This window comes from Thermobia domestica, chromosome 10, assembly GCF_964235325.1.
Source record: "Thermobia domestica chromosome 10, izTheDome1.hap1.1, whole genome shotgun sequence".
Taxonomy (NCBI): domain Eukaryota; kingdom Metazoa; phylum Arthropoda; class Insecta; order Zygentoma; family Lepismatidae; genus Thermobia; species Thermobia domestica.
In genome coordinates, this window is record NC_137463.1 from 150,597,757 (window position 1) to 150,617,684 (window position 19,928).

A 19,928-nucleotide genomic window follows, 5' to 3' on the forward strand; every position below is an offset into this window, starting at 1 on the left:
TAAATTGTAAAATATTTGTAGCGTATCAGTATCTAGCGTTTAATTTATGTTGCATTTTACGGTGATTACACCTACATAAAAATATTTCATACTTAAATAGACGTAAGATGCATTACAAATGACTATTTAAAAAAACGAAATTTAGAAGAAAAAAACGAGAGGCAATGTTTTTTTTAAAAAAACGTACATTTCTGAAAAAATACGAACCTTTTTTTTTATTTACAACACTAGTTCACCATATACTGTACTTGACGGATTCTAATATGCTTGAGTATATACTGCTAGTTTATTGAGTAATTACTAGCTTCATAATTAATCCTTAAAAAAACAATTAAGAGGCCTCATGGCGGCGAAATTAAAACACCGCTAATTTTACAGTAATTATGTGATATCTTCAAATATATAAAAACATTATTGAAATATGGAACAAGAGCGCCCTAGACAATACTATTGTGCAGGAGATACAGTTATCACGACTCACTTATCTGATTTTGATTTCCAGCCATTTAGAAAATCAGTATTTATTCTTTTTATCAGCGTTTCTAAATGGCTGCAAACGGAAAGCTACTAGGTGACTCGTGGTAACGATACCTCATGTAAAATAATATTGTCTAGGGCGCTCTTGTTCCACATTTCAATTATTTTTTATCTATTTGAAGATATCACAGAATTACAGTAAAATTAGCGGTATTTTAATTTCGCAGTGATGAGGCCTCTTAATCAACAGAATTATAGTTAATTTTACAATTCCAATTTATGCTATGCATAAGTAACGAAAGTCTTAAGAACGACTATGTCCGTCCGTCCGCCTGTCTGTCCGTCTGTTGACAGGTATTAGAGCAGCAACGGAAAGAGATATCTCGAACACGTTGTTTTGCAATCGATTCAATGTTCCAAGAATAGATTCCACATTATCTGATAATCCTCTATTCAAGCAAGACATTGTAGAAATTAACCATTCCAGTTTCAACATTGATCGCCATAGCATAAAAACGGTAATAGACAGCGCCAAATACCATAATATACCATATCTACCTACATTTCTCTACTAAAACCGAAAGTGATATAAATTAACTGCTACTTTCGGTTTCAACATTGATTTTATAAAGCAAAAACGGTACGAAATAAGATAAGTATTTTTCCCCATCGATTTAGCGTCCCAACAGAAGGTACAACCTAGTTTATTAACTCTGTTCAAGCTAGAAGCAACAAAAATGAAGGATTTCCAGTTTCAACGCTGATCACCATAGAAAGAAAGAGATAGCAAGAAGCAGTATTTTGGATTTTTTCAGCGTTCTAAGAATACAAGAATTGTAGATTCCATTTCCTCCGATAACCTTCTATTCAAATTGGAATTGGAACTTCCGATTTCAACGATGATCGCCATAGAGCAAAAGCGGCAAGAGATAACGAGAGAGGTCTTCTGGAATCAATCCTGCATCTCGAGAATAAGTTCTATATTTTCTCTATATTTTGTTATCCCTTTATTCAAACCGGAACTTATAGAAAATAAAGATTTCTAATCTTAACGGTTCCAAAATTGATTATAAAAACATATATGGTAATAATAGCAAAAAGAAGTTTTTGGAATCGATTTAGCGTCTGAGAAAAATATCTTCTCTCGCATATCTAACCAGAAGTGGTAGAATGTATTATTTATTTATTTATTGTCAACACAACAGGCTATAGCCCAATTACAGTATTGTAAATTACGCAATTACATGTTCATAACTCTTGATAACATAACATGAGTTTACAACTCTTGATAACTCATGGTAATGGCATTTCTAAATGTCTTACTATTTTAGCTTTCAATATTACCATTTCAGTCTCTCTACTAAAGCCGGAAGTAGTTAAAAAAAACTATTACTACTTAGGGTTTAAATATTGAGAAAATATCACGCCAGAAAAAAGGAAAGTCCTTCACATGGTATACACGTGACTGCTACTTGTTTTTACGCACATTATATTACGCTATTTTACAGCTTGTCTTAGATAAGCATAATTCTGGCTTCGTTTCTCAATGTGAAGTACAAATATTTCGGCGTTAACCGCGAAATAATTGGATATTTACTACAATTAGACGTAAAACTTAGTGAACAGCAGTCTAGAAATTTAGAAATAACAGTAACGAGAATTCCATGCTGACTATATACTATCTAACTGAAGGCTGTCGAGCACGATTTCTCATATGAAAACAAGCAAAAAGTTTATTTACAAGTTTCATAACTGAGGCTTCGTTTCCGAGATAGGAGCCGCTCAAAGGCTGGCAAAATGAGCATCACACCTCACTGGGACGAATATTATCACAGATAGAGAAGTGGTTCCAAGGGAACATAAAGGAGTCTTATGTGCTCCGTCCAGAAATTACTATAAAAAGTTCATTGCATGCATGCGCAATGGAATAATCAAAAGAAATGGGGATTTCCAGCAAGAACAAAGTATGGAAAGGATATCGAACGCAGCATTAAGGACCGTGACAAGCAAAAATGCGTGAAATACAACATATCGTGAGAGCATATATGAAAACATGATCACGGAACACAAAATCCGAAACCTTGAGTACGGCAGCATACTTGAGGAATAAACGAAGCATGTGATGTGACATACGAGAGACAATTTACGTTATGTACATGAGTCTACTAGTAGGAGGGAAAGACAATCACAAAAAGAGACGATCTGCGACAACGTGTACTTACACTCGACATCGAACATCACCCTACAAGAAATAACAAAAATGTTACAATGTCTTACGCACAGATAGTGCGTATCACGTGACATCATGATGTCCCTTTCACAAAACAAAAGAGGGTGGGGAGCAATACGAAGAGTGTTCGCACACGATCACTGTGACGTAAAAGATACTAGTTTTGTAAGTGCTACACAGGCAAGGCTGGCTCTCGTAGTCGATGTTTACCCTTCATTACAGCTGTATCCGCGAAAGGAGCTAGAAGGCTTGGTTCCCTCCGGCAATCGTCCCAGTAATGTTTCAGCTGTTGTGATAAGATCAGCACTTCGCTGCAGGCTGTCATACGCATTGAAGAATACTAGTATGTTGTATTGAAAGCAGTGGACGTGGTGTATTGGGCAAGTCAAGTATCGCATCAATCGAATTGAGGTGTTCTTAGGGTGATACGGCCATTTTGTCTAGTGTGCGGGTGAGAAAGAATATAATTTGCAGTTCCAGCTCTCTGTTACACAGATGGCTGCATATACGACCTATCAGCTAGCAGACATGCATCTATTTATGGGGACGCACGTTGCAATTGCCGTGAAGCAAGGCGTCCGTATCGAGAACGCTTTCCAAATAGACGGTTATTGTCCCACGCCTTCTTGCAGGTAGTGGACAGTCGACTTCGTGAAACAGGGTCAGTGTTACCACCCCGGCAAGAAATTGGAAGACTTTGAAGTGTACGCACACATTAGTTTGTAGAAAATATGTTAACAGCGGTCGCAGAAAATTCTGGCACCAGTACGTGCGTGCTCTCTCAGGCACGAAACACGTCTCATGTGAATGTGTGGCGAGTGTTGGCAGAAGAAGGAATACACTCTTTTAAATTACAGAGTGTACAAGAACTCTTACCTCGTGACTTTGGCTCCTGTGTGGTGTTTTGCCAATGCTTATTGCATCAGATGGACACAAGCCATTTTCACCAGGATGGATGCCTTCTATAGTAGAAACAGTCATGTCTAAGACTGACAACCCACATACACTTTCTGCAGTGGTGAAGCATACTATGAGGCTCTCAGGCTGGGCCTACCCTGTTTCTACCGTATATTTCCTTTATCTTTGTTTTTTTTTTTTATCGACATTTCGTTTTTTTTCGGTAACAAACTGTAGTAGGTTGGAAACACTTGCAGACTCTTCCATTTGAGCCTCGGCAGCTCGCTAGAGAGGCTTACGGGCTATGCTGCTCAGGAAGCGAAGCTATTATTGCTGGGAATGCACGCATTGTTTGGAAGGTGCGAAGGCTCGCCTCTGGGAATTAGGTTATAGCGTTGAAGGCATATTTCAATGCTAATAGGTTATAAAATAATTTCCTTAACATATAGTAAGAAGTTTCTGTGTACAATTATGTTTCTATTAGTAATTTTTCCTACATGGGGCCTGGACCATAATAGTTTATAGAATATAAGTGTGATACCAGGTTGGCAAAAAACAGAGTATTTATTGAAAAAAAAACAACAACAAAAAACGTTTTTTTTTTGGTTTAAGCCTGTTTTGTTTGTTTGTTTAAACCAGGTCTTCTTCGTTTAAATAATTTGCTCTATGTATTTATATCACATATGGACAGAAATAAGTTTGTTTCGCCTTGGTGTTACTATGCAACAACTGGGTTATGCTGGAAGGAGCCACATAAGCCTAAAGCGAAATTCAAACCGCTTCACGGGTTACATCTGAGAGAAATTGTCCTTTATTTGAACTCGAGACGGGACTAATTGGCCACAAATGCGAACGTCTGCCGACTCACTCACGAAAGACTCCTGATAAAAATACGTTGTACTGATCCTTACATACTTGTTAATATAATTGTCTAATTGTCAAGAATCATTTCAGAAGGACAAAAAGATAAACAATTGCAGAAGTGAAACCATTATACAGAATTATATATGGACAATTTCAAAGTACTGCAGGGTACAGAACTAATTTAGTTTTAAGTTGATTCACTACGACTTTTATTAGTCCAAGTTAAAAAAAAAAATATAACGACTTACTTTGCATAACTCTGACACATTCATACATAAGTAGATACCGAAGATCATCTGATTTCAATAAATTCACTCTCGTGGGGTTTGTGTGACCCCCTCCAAAAAAGTACGATGAAACGAAGCAATTTTTAGAATTTTCCTTTGATTGCAATTGCATAACAATAATAACAAAATATAAAAAAATCACAAAAAAAAAAACATTCAAACTTATTTTTTTTAAAAATGCTTTTGTAGTATAATTTCTTTGAGTAATGAACAGGTAATTTCGGTACTGGCCTCTCTGGCATGTAAAATTGGGGGGGGGGGGCATCAAAGAAAGTTAATTAAATGGTAGTACCTAGCCCAACCTGCTTATTATCTTTGATTCCATTTGTTACCTTGTTGCTTACCTTCACGGTATCCCCGAGACACATCAAGAACTCTATTAAAATCGTTTCACAACCTGAATATTCTATTCCAAATGAATATTATTATTATTATTTATATATTATTCTGTCGTCAGCAAAAAAATTAAATTAAAATAGAATACTGAATATTTTGTACTTCAAAATATTGGGGGACGTGTCCCCGTCGTCCCCCCACCAGACACGCACGTAGGTCTGGATATAATACGAATAATATACGGGAGTGAAAGTTGAATAATATACGGCAGTGACCCACAAATGTGTGTTCATCAAAATTTTACGAATAGTTACACTTTTACGAACATTTTTCGTTTTTTTTTTTTTTTTTGGTTTAAACCAGTTTTTTTTTTAAACAGATGGTTTAAACCATGGTTTGAACCAGTAATTAATCTACACCCCCAGCACCCCCTAAAATTTTCGGACACCCCGGAAATAAATTCCTTACACCCTCCCAACTAAAGGGGTTGCAATATTGAAAAGATCCATTCTCGTTCTGCCTAAAGGCCCTCCAGGACTTTGTAGAAAATGTTTTAAATGATCTTAGTAGTAGTAGCATGGCCTGATCGCCTTTTTGATTATCCTCAATGAGGGGCCCCAAAGTCCGGGGTCAATGACCCTGGGGTACTTAGGACCACCCCTCTAGATTTTGGCAGAGGAACTTTGCCCCACCCCCTAAATTTTGGCAGGGGTACATAGGACCACGCCCCCCTAAATTTTGGAAATTGGGTACGGTAGCATAGGACCATAGTATGTACCTCTATCAGTATTGAAGGTCTATCTCGTTCCCTTTCATGGGTAAAAAATTGCCAAAAAGTCAAATATCGGATGGTTTTGACCTAATTTATCCCCCTTGATGAGGTCTTATTACCCTATATGGTTATATGAGAATGTACAGGGGTCCATTCCCTTTCATAAGACATGGGTATTTTGATGCACCCCTTTAAATTTTGGGAGGGGTATCTTGGTCCACCCCTTAAATTTTGGAAACTGCCCAATTTAAACATTTGGTATAATACTTGTAGTATAGGAACCTAGTATGTATTACTATAAATTTGGGTGGTCCACCTCGTTCCCTTTTAGGGGTGCAAAATTTCCAAAATATAAACGTAAGCAATACGTTGTACCACATGTTTTGTTTTTGGCTCGATTTATTCCCTTTGATGAGGTCCTATTACCTTATATGATTATATGGACATGTATAGGGACCCATTTCTTATCATAAGACATGGGTACATTTGTGCACCCCTTTAAAATTTTTGGGAGGGGTACATTGACCAACCCCTTCAATTTTGGAAATTTACCAATTTAAACATTCGGTATTATAGCACAGGACCTTAATATGTATCATGTAGGGACCCATGCCCCATAGCGTTATTGCGAATGAGTCAGAGGTAGTTTGATCCGCTTTCTAAAGCGTATCCTATTGAAATTTTGCTTATGCTTACTCAGGGGCCAAAGAAATGCATACAATCATTCAGGACATATAAGATCACCTTGATCCACATGAGGAAGGGGGGGAGGAACCTCGTTCCCTCTGATGAGTATAAAAATATCAATTTCGGATTTTTTTTTGTTTAACTTATCCTATTATCTTTCACGAGACTTTTTCGTTATATAATTCAGAACAATGGTTCACTTCTTAAATTTGGGAGTCATCTTGTTCCCTTTGATGAGTATCAATGACTGATTTTGGGTCCTTATTACGTTATATGATTATTTGGAGGTGTACTTAAGATCATTCCGGTAAATTTGATAAGTGCTTCGTGATCCATTTTGTTCCGCCACAGGGGTGAACATGGATATCTTACATGTGTTGATTACTATGTTATAGACATTGCAATCGTCCGAGTTCGATCCTTAGTCCTAGTTACAGGAAATGCTGAGTTAAATGTCCCTCTCGAGGCTAAGCGAAACGATTATGAGAAATGGTGAAATGAGAAAACATCATAAACTTACTTGCTTGCGGATTGAAGCAGAGACCACACACATCAGAAATAAGCGCTGAGCCACCGTGACCATTCAGTGCTAGCAGTTCTACAATAAGTTTATGTTTCATATAGAAAGATAGAAGGTCTATGTTAACATCTTTTTTACTTTGTGTGTGACTTTGACCTCGAACGAAACCTTGCCGACTCAGTGCTAAGCATTGGCATTGAAACGTATAAACATAACCTTATTGTTTAGTTGGCTGTAGTTAGAGATGAATCAGACCTTTAGGATTGTTGGTTCGAGTCGAGTTGTGTTCTCTGTAACAACAAACCAATGGTCGCGCGATTTTTCAGTGTTGCCAACACTATCAGACTGAATCGATTCATTTAGTCGGAGCAGTTTCATGACGGAAACTGATTTTTGTTTCGTACACAAATTTTTCTGAAACAGAATTTTGTTTTGTACACAAACGTTTTTCTGAAACAGTTTTGTTTTGTACACAAAAAAATTTCCTGAATCAGTTTTGTTTCATACACAAAAAATTTTCTGAAGCAGAATTTTATTTTGTACACAAAACTTTTCTGAAAGAGAATTTTGTTTCGTGCACACTTTTTTTTTCTGAAAGAGAATTTTGTTTCGTACACGAAAAAAGTTCTGAAACAAAAATTAATTTGATTTTTTTCCTCGCAAAACACTGATTTCAGAAATTTTATTTTACCGGTAAACTGATTCAGAAAAGAAATTGAAATCGCGGTACAGAAAAATAATTTGATTTAGGATGTGAAATAAAATACAGAATTACTTTTTTTCTTCATGTTTCTGTACATTTATTTTTAAGATGTGAAATAAAACAGAATTTTTTTCTCTCCATGTTTGTGTGTATTTATTTTTCAAGGAAAGACGTGTCCGTGACGGGTACATATTCTGTAAAGAGAAAATAAAATATATGAATATACGAGGTTATATTTATTTTGTTTCCTGTAAAAGAAAACATTATTAACATCTAACAAGAACATAAACTAACTTATCAAGAGGGAGTGAGGTAAGAAAAATAAAAGCAAATGTGACGTACCTGAATTACTTTTTTCTCCACTGGTTTCTGCAAGGTGATGTCTTCTTCTGCAACTGAGTTTGTTTCCGCTGTAGCATCAGAAAAAACTCGTTCATCGTTGCAGCATGTCTCGTGTTGCGATTGACTCTTTGCCCGTCTTTGGGAGGTGATGTTGGTGGGATTAGCGAAAACATGGTTGTTATTCTGTTTTGGCTCTTTTATATCCATAGGACAATGTCTCGTATGTATCTGGTATTAATCGTCGTTTTTTATAGTTGAAACTGTACTTCTTTTCTTCAGGTTTTGTGAGATGATGATGATCGTGGGTTCTGTAAATTTTGTGTGGCGTGCTAATGGAGATTTTTTCACTGGATTGATTAACGATCATTTGCTCCAGACTATTGAAATTTAACTTTTGGCTTGCTGTATAATTGAGTGTGAATCCACGAATTTTGCATACATAACTGGTTGATTTCGTGTCGGGGGTCGTAGATTTCTAAAGCGTACCGTTTTGGGCCACCAGACACGAATTTTTTAATGTATGCTTTTGGTCCAATTGATTCCAGTTCATTTGACATTGAACCAAGAAATACTTCTGGTTCTATTGTGGGCTCTGATGGTCGCTGCGTGAATATCACGGAATCTGTATCGAAATATAGTACTCTTTCTTGCAGCAGTTCTAAATATTTGTAGAGTTCAAGACGAACTTGATAGGTTGTAAATGCTCCAAGGACAACATTAACATTGTGATTTTGTACTGGAACATCATTTTCATACTGCCAATAAAGGTATAAGAACGAATCATTGACAGGTAAAATTTGGTTGACTTGTGTATCTGGAGCAGTTAATTTCTGATACAGTTCTTTGGGGTCGTTAATGATGGTCGTTTGGCTGAAATTGTCTCTTATAGTGAGTCGTCCCCAGAAGGCATTCAAACAGAGTTTTGCAAGACTACGACGTGCTGAATTTGTCATTATATTTGCTGCATCTAAAGTTGTGCCTTCACGTTGCTGTACCACTTGAATGCACTGCTGCTTTTCTTCTTTGGTGACGCAATTGGCCGGCCATCCAGAAGCTTCCATCTTATATTTCAAAAATGTGTTAATGTATTCGCTGAATAATCCGCCCGTCTTGGTTTCTGAATCATATACGGTGATGTAGTAATCCCAAATTTCGTAAATTTCAATTACTTGATGCCCAAGTTCAATGGCTTTTTGAATTTCATAGGACACCCACGTTTTTGTTAGACTTCGTTCACTGTCGGAATGTGTACATTTAGAATCTTGATTTAATGCTGTGGCATAGGCAGCATAAAGTGGAAACAACAACTTCTTATTTGAGTGAAATTGCAGTACTGGATGAAAGACATTTCTGCTAGGCAAAATCTTTAACTTGACTAAACCGTTGACATCTTGAATGACAGGCATTTCTGGATCTCTCTGTAGATATATTCGTGGGTGTCCTATTGGATACCGTCCACATTTATTGACATATTGATACAGTGAAACAATATCCAAAAATTGAATTTCTTCGCCTTCATTTTCATTTGCGACGTGATACAATTTAATGGCATTAACACGGCCACCATAGAAGCTGTCTCTTGGATTTAATGATGTCTTATTAGTATAAGGATGTGTGCTTAAAGAAGAGGCCAATGCTGGATTGGATATTAACACTTGACGAAATTTACATTCCCACATTTCATGTACTTTATATCCCATGGATCGTAATTTCATTTTGCGCTGTGTTCTCTCGTAGCGATAGTTCATAGTTTCTTCGGAGTTCTCATAAATGGGCTGATCACGGCATGTAGGGACACAGAGAGGGGGGGGGGGCGTGAAACCTACAACCTTGAAATTCATACATGTGTTCCACTGCAGTGTCGGGATATTTATAGTAACCGTCCAGATGAAAACCAGCAACAAAAACTTTTCCTCTTGCTGCATGTGGAATTGGATGTAACTCTTTTTCTTCCATGCAGGCAAGCCACTGCAAAACAATCAGTGACTGATTATTCCTGTGACGGTATCCTCGTGCAGGAAGTATGCTAATAGTGTTGGGTTTTAAGAAATTCCGTCGAAATACTAAATTGCACGCACTCGCCAAAGTGATAGCCTCCAGGAAAGGACTGACGTGAGTTTCTCGTTCAAAAGTGGTCATGAAAGATATACAAGCCATTCGAAGTACGTTGACGTCCTGGACACACTATTTCACCAATTCTTCTTGGAAAATAAACGTATCGTTTTGGTGTTCGTTGTACCATGCCATGAATTTCTCTCGTTCATTAACTTTAATTTTATCTGCACCATAATAACGAATATCCGGTAATTTTCCCACATACGCTTGATTTGCAGCAGTATTAAAAAAGTGTGGAAAATATCCTTTGGTCGTCAGTAAATGAAATGCCTTGTATAATTTGCTTAAAGCCATTGGCATGAAATTAAAGGAGTCAATAAACGATAAGTGATTCACTTTCATGCTTAAAATATTTGCTCCGTTCAAGATCAAAGTAGGTTTCAATTCATGTTCTTCCACTAAGGATTTAAGAATAAAATGGCCATCACACTCCTTAGAGTTATGTGCCAAAGATACAATAAGCTTGATGTTGGGTCTTGGTTGACGTAAATACGCAAGAAAGGCATTGATCGGATCATTTTGAAAAATATGTTCCCGCTGTCCACAAACTTCACACGGATGATGTATATCTTCATCTTGAACACAGTTGTAACATACTTGTTGGGCTACCAGTAAATTGGGCTTATGAATGAACGTGTCTTCATCAAAGACAGTATCCTGTGTGGCTTCGATATCTTAAACAATCATGGCCTTCTTGGCATGTAACACTGATGGAACTCCAGGTTTCAATTGAGTCGTATCAGGCTTCATGTAACATTGGTGGGTAGACATAACGTATTTACGACACACATTACAAAAATTATCTGTACAATCATGTTCTCTTTCACCTGTATGGACAAACGAATAAATGCGTAGACATTTGGCACACTGTTTTACCACCTTGCATATTGGTTGGCCTTTATGATATGGTACAGTCAAATGATTTGTATAGCATGTTTCACCACAAAATTCACGATTGCATTCTGAACACTGCTTCTCCATATTGGTCTTACTGCATGGCGGTTTCTGCAAACATTTCTCACACATGGCCGAACAGTTCTTGACGTGTGCAGTACGATGATCATATTTTTTGTGAAATCAACACAATAGTAGTTGGTAGAAAAAACAGACGTTAATGATGTGATGATGTCATAATGAGAATTGATGCACATTAAATTGATTGGAATTTTGTCTTCGCCACCAGGCCCTTCATACAGGATATTCTCTCCGGAAAAGCTGGTGTATACGGTAAGTTTATAATCGGTCAAGTAGCGTTGCAATTGTCGCAATTCTTCCACGGATCCCCCATGATCTAAATTCACTGAGGATCTGGACAAAAGTTCATGTACGTCAGGGAGAACAACACACTTTCTTTGGTCCTGATATTGTCTGTACAGTTTCTCGTTCGTATCCTTATATTTCTTTAGGCCAATAGCAATCACAATCGCATAAGCCAAACATTTCTTGTCGGTGTTTTTTACACGTAAAATACCATTCTTGCGTTTTAGTAACTCCTCGTTTGATAAAAGACTTTGACGCACCAATCCAAATGCACGGGGCACATCCACATGATGAAAATGTACAATGAACGGTTCGTCCATGAGAAAACTATCGTTCCTTTGAAGGATGAGATCAAAGGAAGCTCATAAAGTTTCCAGTGTCAGATTACTTGCACGCCTAAAAGATAAATAAAACGGCTTGTTCTTTTCATCGTGAGATAAAATCGATAATCCAACCATCAATGATTCGTCGACATTTTCCAATAAGTAATCCAACATATGTTGAAAGGAGGTCTGAACCCACTCAACAATATCGGTGTCACTGGTCGGAGTATTTATTTGAATTTCAAGCATTCGTCCTTCGAGATTAAAACGCCGATAATGTCTATTAATTTCTCGCAAGACAGTAAACCCAGAAGTAGCCATATTCAAACAGGAAAAGGTAAGGTAAAACAAAAAGGAATAGGCAAAGAAAACAAATATCTAAAATGAAAAAAAACACGAATTAAAATTTAATTCCCAAATCAGAGATCACTAACACGTTTAACGGTATCAAAATGACTACACGATCAATCCTAAAAGAATTATCATAACTTAAATAGTTCTTCTGTTAAAAAATTTTATTGTCGTCATACTAGAAATCAAACCCAGGACCAACATCAACATGTAATTGACCTACGATAATGTAGTGATAAAAAAAAATGAATGAAATTGTTTTCTAACTGTACTGAGAAAATCATTGTAGTAAGCATTTTTCTCCTCACACTGAACTTTGAAACGTATGACGAACATGAAACCGAAACAAAATCTCATGCGTCTGCTTTTTCGAGCTAAGCTGTTAGACAAGGAAGACTTGGGTTCAATTCACGGCGAGAGATTAAATCCCACATTAAACTGTAGGTCCACGTCTCACTGTTAAACTTTTTCGGGGAACAAATTCGTGCGTAGTTTTTAAAAAACTAAAATTTTGTAATTTTAAAATTACGTTAATGGTAACTTTCAGAGACTGGGTTTCCTCATAGCATAGCGGTTCAACACCCAGTATGTGCTCAGATTCAACATTAAGCTGTATTCCTAGCCCCACTACTGAAGGGACGCTAAACCAAAATCAACAAACCATGTCACTTCTCGTACTTAGTTTTAGAGAACACGATACTTGTAATGTGTGAAACCCTACTTCGAGCCCCGGCCAAGTAAGCATCAGTTTATTCGGAGTACTCTCACTAATTCGTTCATGATTATTCATTTTTCCTCACAGCCTAATATTTCATGCTAAAAGTAAAAAGTGATAACAATATTATTTTCATGCGTAATACGGTTTAAAAGCATTCCATTGATACTGAGAATAAACGTGTCTAAGGATAGAATCTCAATAAACTTACCTCAAATCCAATAAACGGAGTAAAGTTACGCTGTCACTAGAGGTACACCTTTGTTCATTTACGATCTTCGTGGAAATAGAACTTGAAAATAAAATTTCGAATTTTATTTAGCTCAGAAACGTGTTCAACTATAAAGTGACGTCATCATTAACCAATCAGAAACGAGAAAATTCATAAATGACATCACGGAGAACCAATGAAAACACAGCTTTCGTGTATCATGAGCCGAAACAACATGTAACAATCGATCGTGACGTAATTAACGTTTTTCCTAACATCAATCGTTACGACCTCTAGTATCGCAATTCTGATCATGACATCATACCGTTGACAAAAAATACGCTTTCGTTAATTTATTACGACATTCAAATTAACACATCTAAAGAGTGATTCATTTTCCTTAAACTTGATTAAAAAATGTAACACTCATCGATATGTTACGAAACTGTTTTTGGCATAAATATAAAGGTAAGTTTAAAAGTACGTCAACTAAGAAAAAAATGCTGATGTAGTAAAAGCAGATTCTCCAGTTTCACAACAACAAACTCCTATGCGTAACAAGGAGCAGAAATGTGTAATATAACATAACCTGCTCATGTTGATTCATATGTAAATCTGCTCGAACCGAAACCTAAAACTTCTCAATAGAATACGGTGGCTCAGCGCTTATTTCTGATGTGTGAGGTCTCTGTTTCAATCCGCAAGTAAGTTTATGATGTTTTCTCATTTCACCATTTCTCATCATCGTTTCGCTTAGCCTCGAGGGGACGTTCAACTCAAAATTTCCTACCACTAGCACCAAGAATCGAACTCGGGACGATTGCAATCAACACATGTAAGGTATCTATGTTCACCCCTGAGGCGGAACGAAATGGATCACGAAGCACTTATCAAATTTACCGGAATGATCTTAAGTACACCTCCAAATAATCATATAACGGAACAAGGTCCCAAAATCAATCATTGATACTCATCAAAGGCAACAAGTTGACTCCCAAATTTAAAAAGTGAACCATTACTCAATTATATAACGAAAAAGTCTCGTGAAAGATAATAGGATAAGTTAAAAAAAACTTCCGAAATTGATATTTTATACTCATCAAAGGGAACGAGGTCCCATACGCCCCCCTTCCTCATGTGGATCAAGGTGATCTTATGTGTCCAGAGTGATTCTATGCATTCCCTGGCCCCTGAGTAAGCATAAGCAAAATTTCAATAGGTAATATAATCCCGGGTCAAACTACCTCTGACTCATTCGCAAACGCTTGGGGCATGGGTCCCTACATGATACATATGAAGGTCCTGTGCTATAATACCAAATGCTTAAATTAGTACATTTCCAAAATTGAAGGGGTGGGTCAATGTACTCCTCCCAAAAATTTTAAAGGGGTGCACAAATGTGCCCATGTCTTATGATAGGAAATGGGCCCCTATACACGACCATATAATCATATAAGGTAATAGGACCTCATCAAAGGGAATAAATCGGGCCACAAACAAAACATGTGGTACAACGTATTGCTTACGTTTATATTTTGGAAATTTTGCACCCCTAAAAGGGAACGAGGTGGACCACCCAAATTCATAGTGATACATACTAGGTTCCTATACTACAAGTATTATACCAAATGTTTAAATTGGGCAATTTCCAAAATTTAAGGGGTGGGCCAAGGTACCCCTCCCAAAATCTAAAGAGGTGCATCAAAATACCCATGTCTTATGAAAGGGAATGGACCCCTGTACATTCCCATATAACCGTATAGGGTAATAAGACCTCATCAAGGGAGATAAATTAGGTCAAAACCATCCGAAATTTGACTTTTTGGCAATTTTTTACCCATGAAAGGGAACGAGATGGACCCTCAATACTGACAGGGGTACATACTATGGTCCTAGGCTACTATACCCAATTTTTAGATTTGGCAATTTCCAAAATTTAAGGGGGGTGGTCCTATGTATCTCTGCCAAAATTTAGGGGGTGGGGCAAAGTACCTCTGCCAAAATCTAGAAGAGGTGGTCCTAAGTACCCCTAGGTTATTGACCCGGGAATCTGGGGCCCCTCATTGAGGATAATCAAAAAAGCTTAACTCCTAGCGTGTTTGTATGCAGATCGGAACTCATGTATAAAGTGGCTGTAGTAAGGAGGCCGAAAACTAAAACCAAGCGGTCAAAATGCAAGGAAAATTCTGACGAGGACAAAGTCCATGGAACAAAATCACAGGAGTATGTATTGGATGTACCAGTGCACACCTTCTATGACTATTTTTTCAACTGAAGTAACTTTTTCTTTCTTCTAAAATGCTGAAACCTGAATAAAACGTAAAAGTGTTATAATAAAAGGGCAGATTAGCTTAATTACTTTCACACACACCCATATGAAAAGTTCTGGGTATTCCTATTTATTATACCTTTAATACATTTGAAATACGTTTAGCATATTACAGTAAGACTATTCATTTTAATTACGAAAAGTAACTGTGATGCTATTTGATTTTTAAAAAGTCGTTCTTGTGTGGTAGCATATAGCAGTCTTTCATTTTCAGTAATGTATATTTATTTTAATTCTGAAATACTGATCAAGATTTTTTTTGTGTGTGCAAAGATCAAAATATAAAATATATACTTCTCCAACAGTCTTACGTCTTTTATTGCGTTTCCAGCACTTTAAATAATGTTATTTCCGTAAAGTAAAGAATTTCAGATAACATTTTAGATGCATAACAGGTGAAGAAAAGAAATATTTTATTAATCTGTGCCTATGATTCTGTCGCTTGAATTTAGCCCGTTTTGTCTTAATTTTCCTTGTGGTTTGTCTTCTTGAATTTTGTACTGCATTCGTAGTAATCTGTTTGGTAATTCTAACAGAGGCTGTAAGAAGAATAACTATTTCTTCAAGTTTCATCATAAATTTTAGATGTTATTCTTCTTGTTCTTCTTGCAAAAATAACGAGGATGCAGGTCTTTATCGGCAGTACGGGAAAATGGAAAATTGATTGACTCAGTTGCAAGAAAGACGTTTGACATTGTAACTGAAACGAACATAAAATTAACTTAATTTGGTATAATATCAAGATTTTATTAACTTTTTCAGTAGTTCATCTCTAACATGCTAAGAGTCGCAATACGCAAAAGGTGCCACAGTTCACATCCTCAAGACATGTTTTGCCCTATATAAAGTAAACAATGCAAGAGGATGCATAAGGCGACTTTTAACCCTTTTAGGATTTCCACTTTTTGAGGTAAATTTTAGACTCACTCAAACAGCTGCTGCTTCCTTACAATTTATCGTTGGATCATGGCTCATACCTTTTCTCTCTCTCTCTCTCTCTCTCTCTCTTTTTTTTTTTTTTTTTTCAGGACAGAGCATACTTTTCAACGGTACCTCTAGCTTGTCTGTATTATGCACCAGAATGGGAAAATCGGAAAAAACCGGGAGATTTTTCAAACTTTTTCGCCTCTCTGGCTCGGGCCTGGGTTCACGTAGGGATCTGCATTTTTTTAAAAAAAATACGTTGTTATGTACGTAAGACGTGTGCAAAATTTCAATCTTGTATCTTGAAAACTAAGGTCGGGAGAAACTTTTGAAAGTCTGAAGGTAATCAATTTTTCGTGTATATATATATATATACGAGAGTGGTTCAATAATTATTGGCCCTGACCTATAAGGAGTATTATTTTTCCAAAAAGTCTCCTCTCATAGTAATGCACTTCTTCCACCTATGCTCTAAAGCCACTATGCCAGTTTCAAAGAAAGTCTCTAGCTGAGCCGTGAGCCATTCCTCCACAGCTTCAATAACCGCTGCATTTGAGTGAAACTTCTTCCCCTAGAGGTGCTCCTTCAACTTTGGGAACAAATGAAAGTCACTAGGGCGAAGTCGGATGAGTAGGGAGGGTGTTAAACACATCAAAACCAGTAGCATGGATTGCGGCACCAGTAAGATGGTTTTTGGGGGTCGGAGCATTATCTTGGTGGAACAGCACAATTCGCTGCAACATTCCACGCCGTTTTTCCTTGATTGCTTTGCGTAACTTAGGGATTAGGGTTGCATAATAGACCCCTGTGATACTGTGTCCAACCCCCAGGTAGTCAATAAGGAGCACACTCTTCGCATCCCAAAAAATGTGGCCATAACCTTGCGTGCTGATGCTTGCACCTTGAACTTGCGTGGGAGAGGGGAACTGCTGTGCTGCCACTCCATGCTCTGTCGTTTGGACTCGGGATCATAGTGGTGGAGCCACGTCTCGTCCACTGTCACAAATCCATCACAAAACTGTTTCAGGTCTGCCCCCATAACCTCCAAACCAGCCCTTGAACATCGAACTCTGTCTTTCTGATTTCCACGAGATAACATTTTGGGTGCCCATCGCGCTGACATCTTTCTGAATCCCAAGTGTTCATGCACAATGCTTTCCACTGAGCTTACAGAGATGTGCATGATGTCTGCTAACTGTTGCACTGTAATTCGTCTGTCTGCTATAATCGTATCATGCACAGCATCAATGTTTTCTGGGGTGCATGCTGTTCTTGGAGGACCAGCACCAGGGGCCTGTTGACAGCTTTCCCTGCCACAACGGAAGTCGCGGCACCAGTTCTTTACCACCTGGTAGGATGGAGCCCCATCACCCAACACACTGATCATGTACTCATGAATCTCCTCTGGGCTTAACCCCTTTTTCTGGAGGTACTTGATGACAGCTCGTTGTCCGGTTTTCTCCATTTTTCAAGCTAAGTGCCACCTCTCATACCTGAAACGACAAAAAAAGAATATTAATATAGCAGCTATGATTCTGAAATTTAGCATAGAGGCATCTAAGACATTAGGCTACAATATCCCCTATCAGCCATTCCAGCTCAAGTATTTTAAATATTCCAGGGACAATAGTTATTGAACCTTCCTCGTATATATATATATATATATATATATATATATATAAACACTTCAAAAATGTACTGCGTCATTACTATTCGACCTAGAGTCATGGTTTAAACGCCATTTTCTTCAGTATAACAAGCTCTTTCCAACGATATCAGTCACATCTCCGCATCACACACCTGGACCGGATAATTCGGGGAAAACCCGGATTTTTTGGAAATCCCGCCAAAACACTTTGCCCCTCGGGCCTGGGCCTGGGTTCACGTAGGAATCTGATTTTTTTTTAATTGCTGTTATGTACATAATAAATGTGCAAAATTTCAATCTTGCATCTTGAAAACAAAGAGCAGAAAAGTTATTGAGTCTGAATTTAGGCCCTGCACACATATATACATATTATACAAATTTACTGCGTCATTACTATTTGGTCTAGAATCATGGTTCAAACGCCATTTTCTTCAGTATAACGAGCCCTTTCGAACGGTATCACTCAAATGTCCATATCATCCACTTGAATTGGAAAAATCGAAAAAAAAAAACAAGTTTCTTCCTGAAAAAATCACCCCCTCGGAACATTTTGCCCCTCCGTCCTGGCCCCGGTTTCACGTAGGAACCCCCCAAAATTTTAGAAATACCCACAGGTACACACAACCCGTATGCAAAGTTTCAATTTGATATCTTGAAATCGTGAATTTGAATAAGGCGTGAAAAATTGTTGAAATTTGCCTTAAGAAAAAACAAAAGTCACGCCCCTCTGCCCCCACTTGGTACCCCAAGTTGAACATCGGGTTCTAAAATGCATCTAGGGTGTATTTGGTCCATCCCTGACTGGATCAATAAAAATAACCCGGCTTAAATGTTTTTATAGAACCTGAATAAGCGGTCAAAAACGATACTACGCCATAGTATAAAAATATACCATAAATCCTAAAAGGGTTAAGCAAGAATGTTAGTGTCCTACTCCTTATTCTATATCACCTTATCAGCTGGTTTGTCTTATATACATAATTCTATACCATATGCAATAGTCTTTTCTATATACTTTTATTTTCACATTTATATTGTGAATGTAAATAGCAGCAATACAAAATTTCAATATTATAATACTTGTATGTTTTTCGTAGATAATTTCAATCAAATCAAAAGGTCAGATAATTGGGGATAAGGGCCGTCTTGCGCATCCTTTTGCAATTTTGTTTAATATATGACCAAACATGTCTTGAGGATGTGAACTGCGGCACCTTTTATGTACTGAGAGCAGTGCGGATTTAGCGGATAGGCCGGGTAGGCAGGACCTACCCAAAAATTTTGAAAAATATATAAACACTGAAAGATACAATAAAGAGTAAATATATTTTCCACTCGTATTAATGGTCAATAATTATTTAATAAACAGCATCAACCACTACTGTAAAAGTAATTTCTTATTGTCATTAATCAATCAAATGTGCATATGTATTCATACCAGAGGGAGCGGCCCTACCCAAAATTAAAATCACAAAGCTGCCCATGACTACGAGCCTTAGCATATTGGAGGTGAACTACTGGAAAACTGAATAAAATTTTGTTGTGAAATGACTTAATACTAGATTGAAGTAAGTTCGCTCTATCTTCGTTTCAAACGGTTTTCTTGCAACTGAGTCAATCAATTTTCCGTTTCTCTGCAGTTAGTTTTTTAAAGTCACATTCATTTCTATTGAAGTAGATGTGAATAATTCTGTTAATAATAGAACTGTATCAGTAGTAGAAAATGGATCGATCTGGCTCAGACCTGGAACACCGTTAGCCAACTCACAAGCCACTGGGAAATTGAACACCGTGCACCGTGAGCCCACGGTCTTTTACGACCTCCATTTTAGGGGTGAATTCGTTCCCTTTTATGACCACTTTTAAGGGGGTGTATTCGTTCTCTTTTACGACCTCCATTTTAAAGGGTGTACTCATTCCCTTTTATGAGCATATTT

The 19,928-nt window shown here is 37.4% G+C and overlaps 2 protein-coding genes across 2 annotated transcripts in view; both read right to left on the minus strand.

The window, feature by feature from the left end:
* The window catches only part of ACC (acetyl-CoA carboxylase), a 776,633-nt gene that overhangs the window by 729,172 nt on the left and 27,533 nt on the right, over window positions 1–19,928 (minus strand). The gene's annotated exons all lie outside the window — the stretch shown is intronic.
* LOC145662769 (uncharacterized) lies at window positions 7,851–17,837 on the minus strand. Its single transcript, XM_081728641.1, has 2 exons — window positions 8,116–17,837; window positions 7,851–7,967 (listed from the first exon to the last, which is right to left on the minus strand). The coding sequence occupies exon 1, from the start codon at window positions 10,038–10,040 to the stop codon at window positions 8,493–8,495; it is 1,548 nt and encodes a 515-aa protein (XP_081584767.1). The 5' UTR covers window positions 10,041–17,837; the 3' UTR covers window positions 7,851–7,967; window positions 8,116–8,492.

Bases quoted from the DNA above. Each gene is read 5' to 3' on its own strand.
- LOC145662769 (XM_081728641.1), bottom strand. From the start codon at position 10,040: ATGCAGCAAGAGGAAAAGTTTTTGTTGCTGGTTTTCATCTGGACGGTT.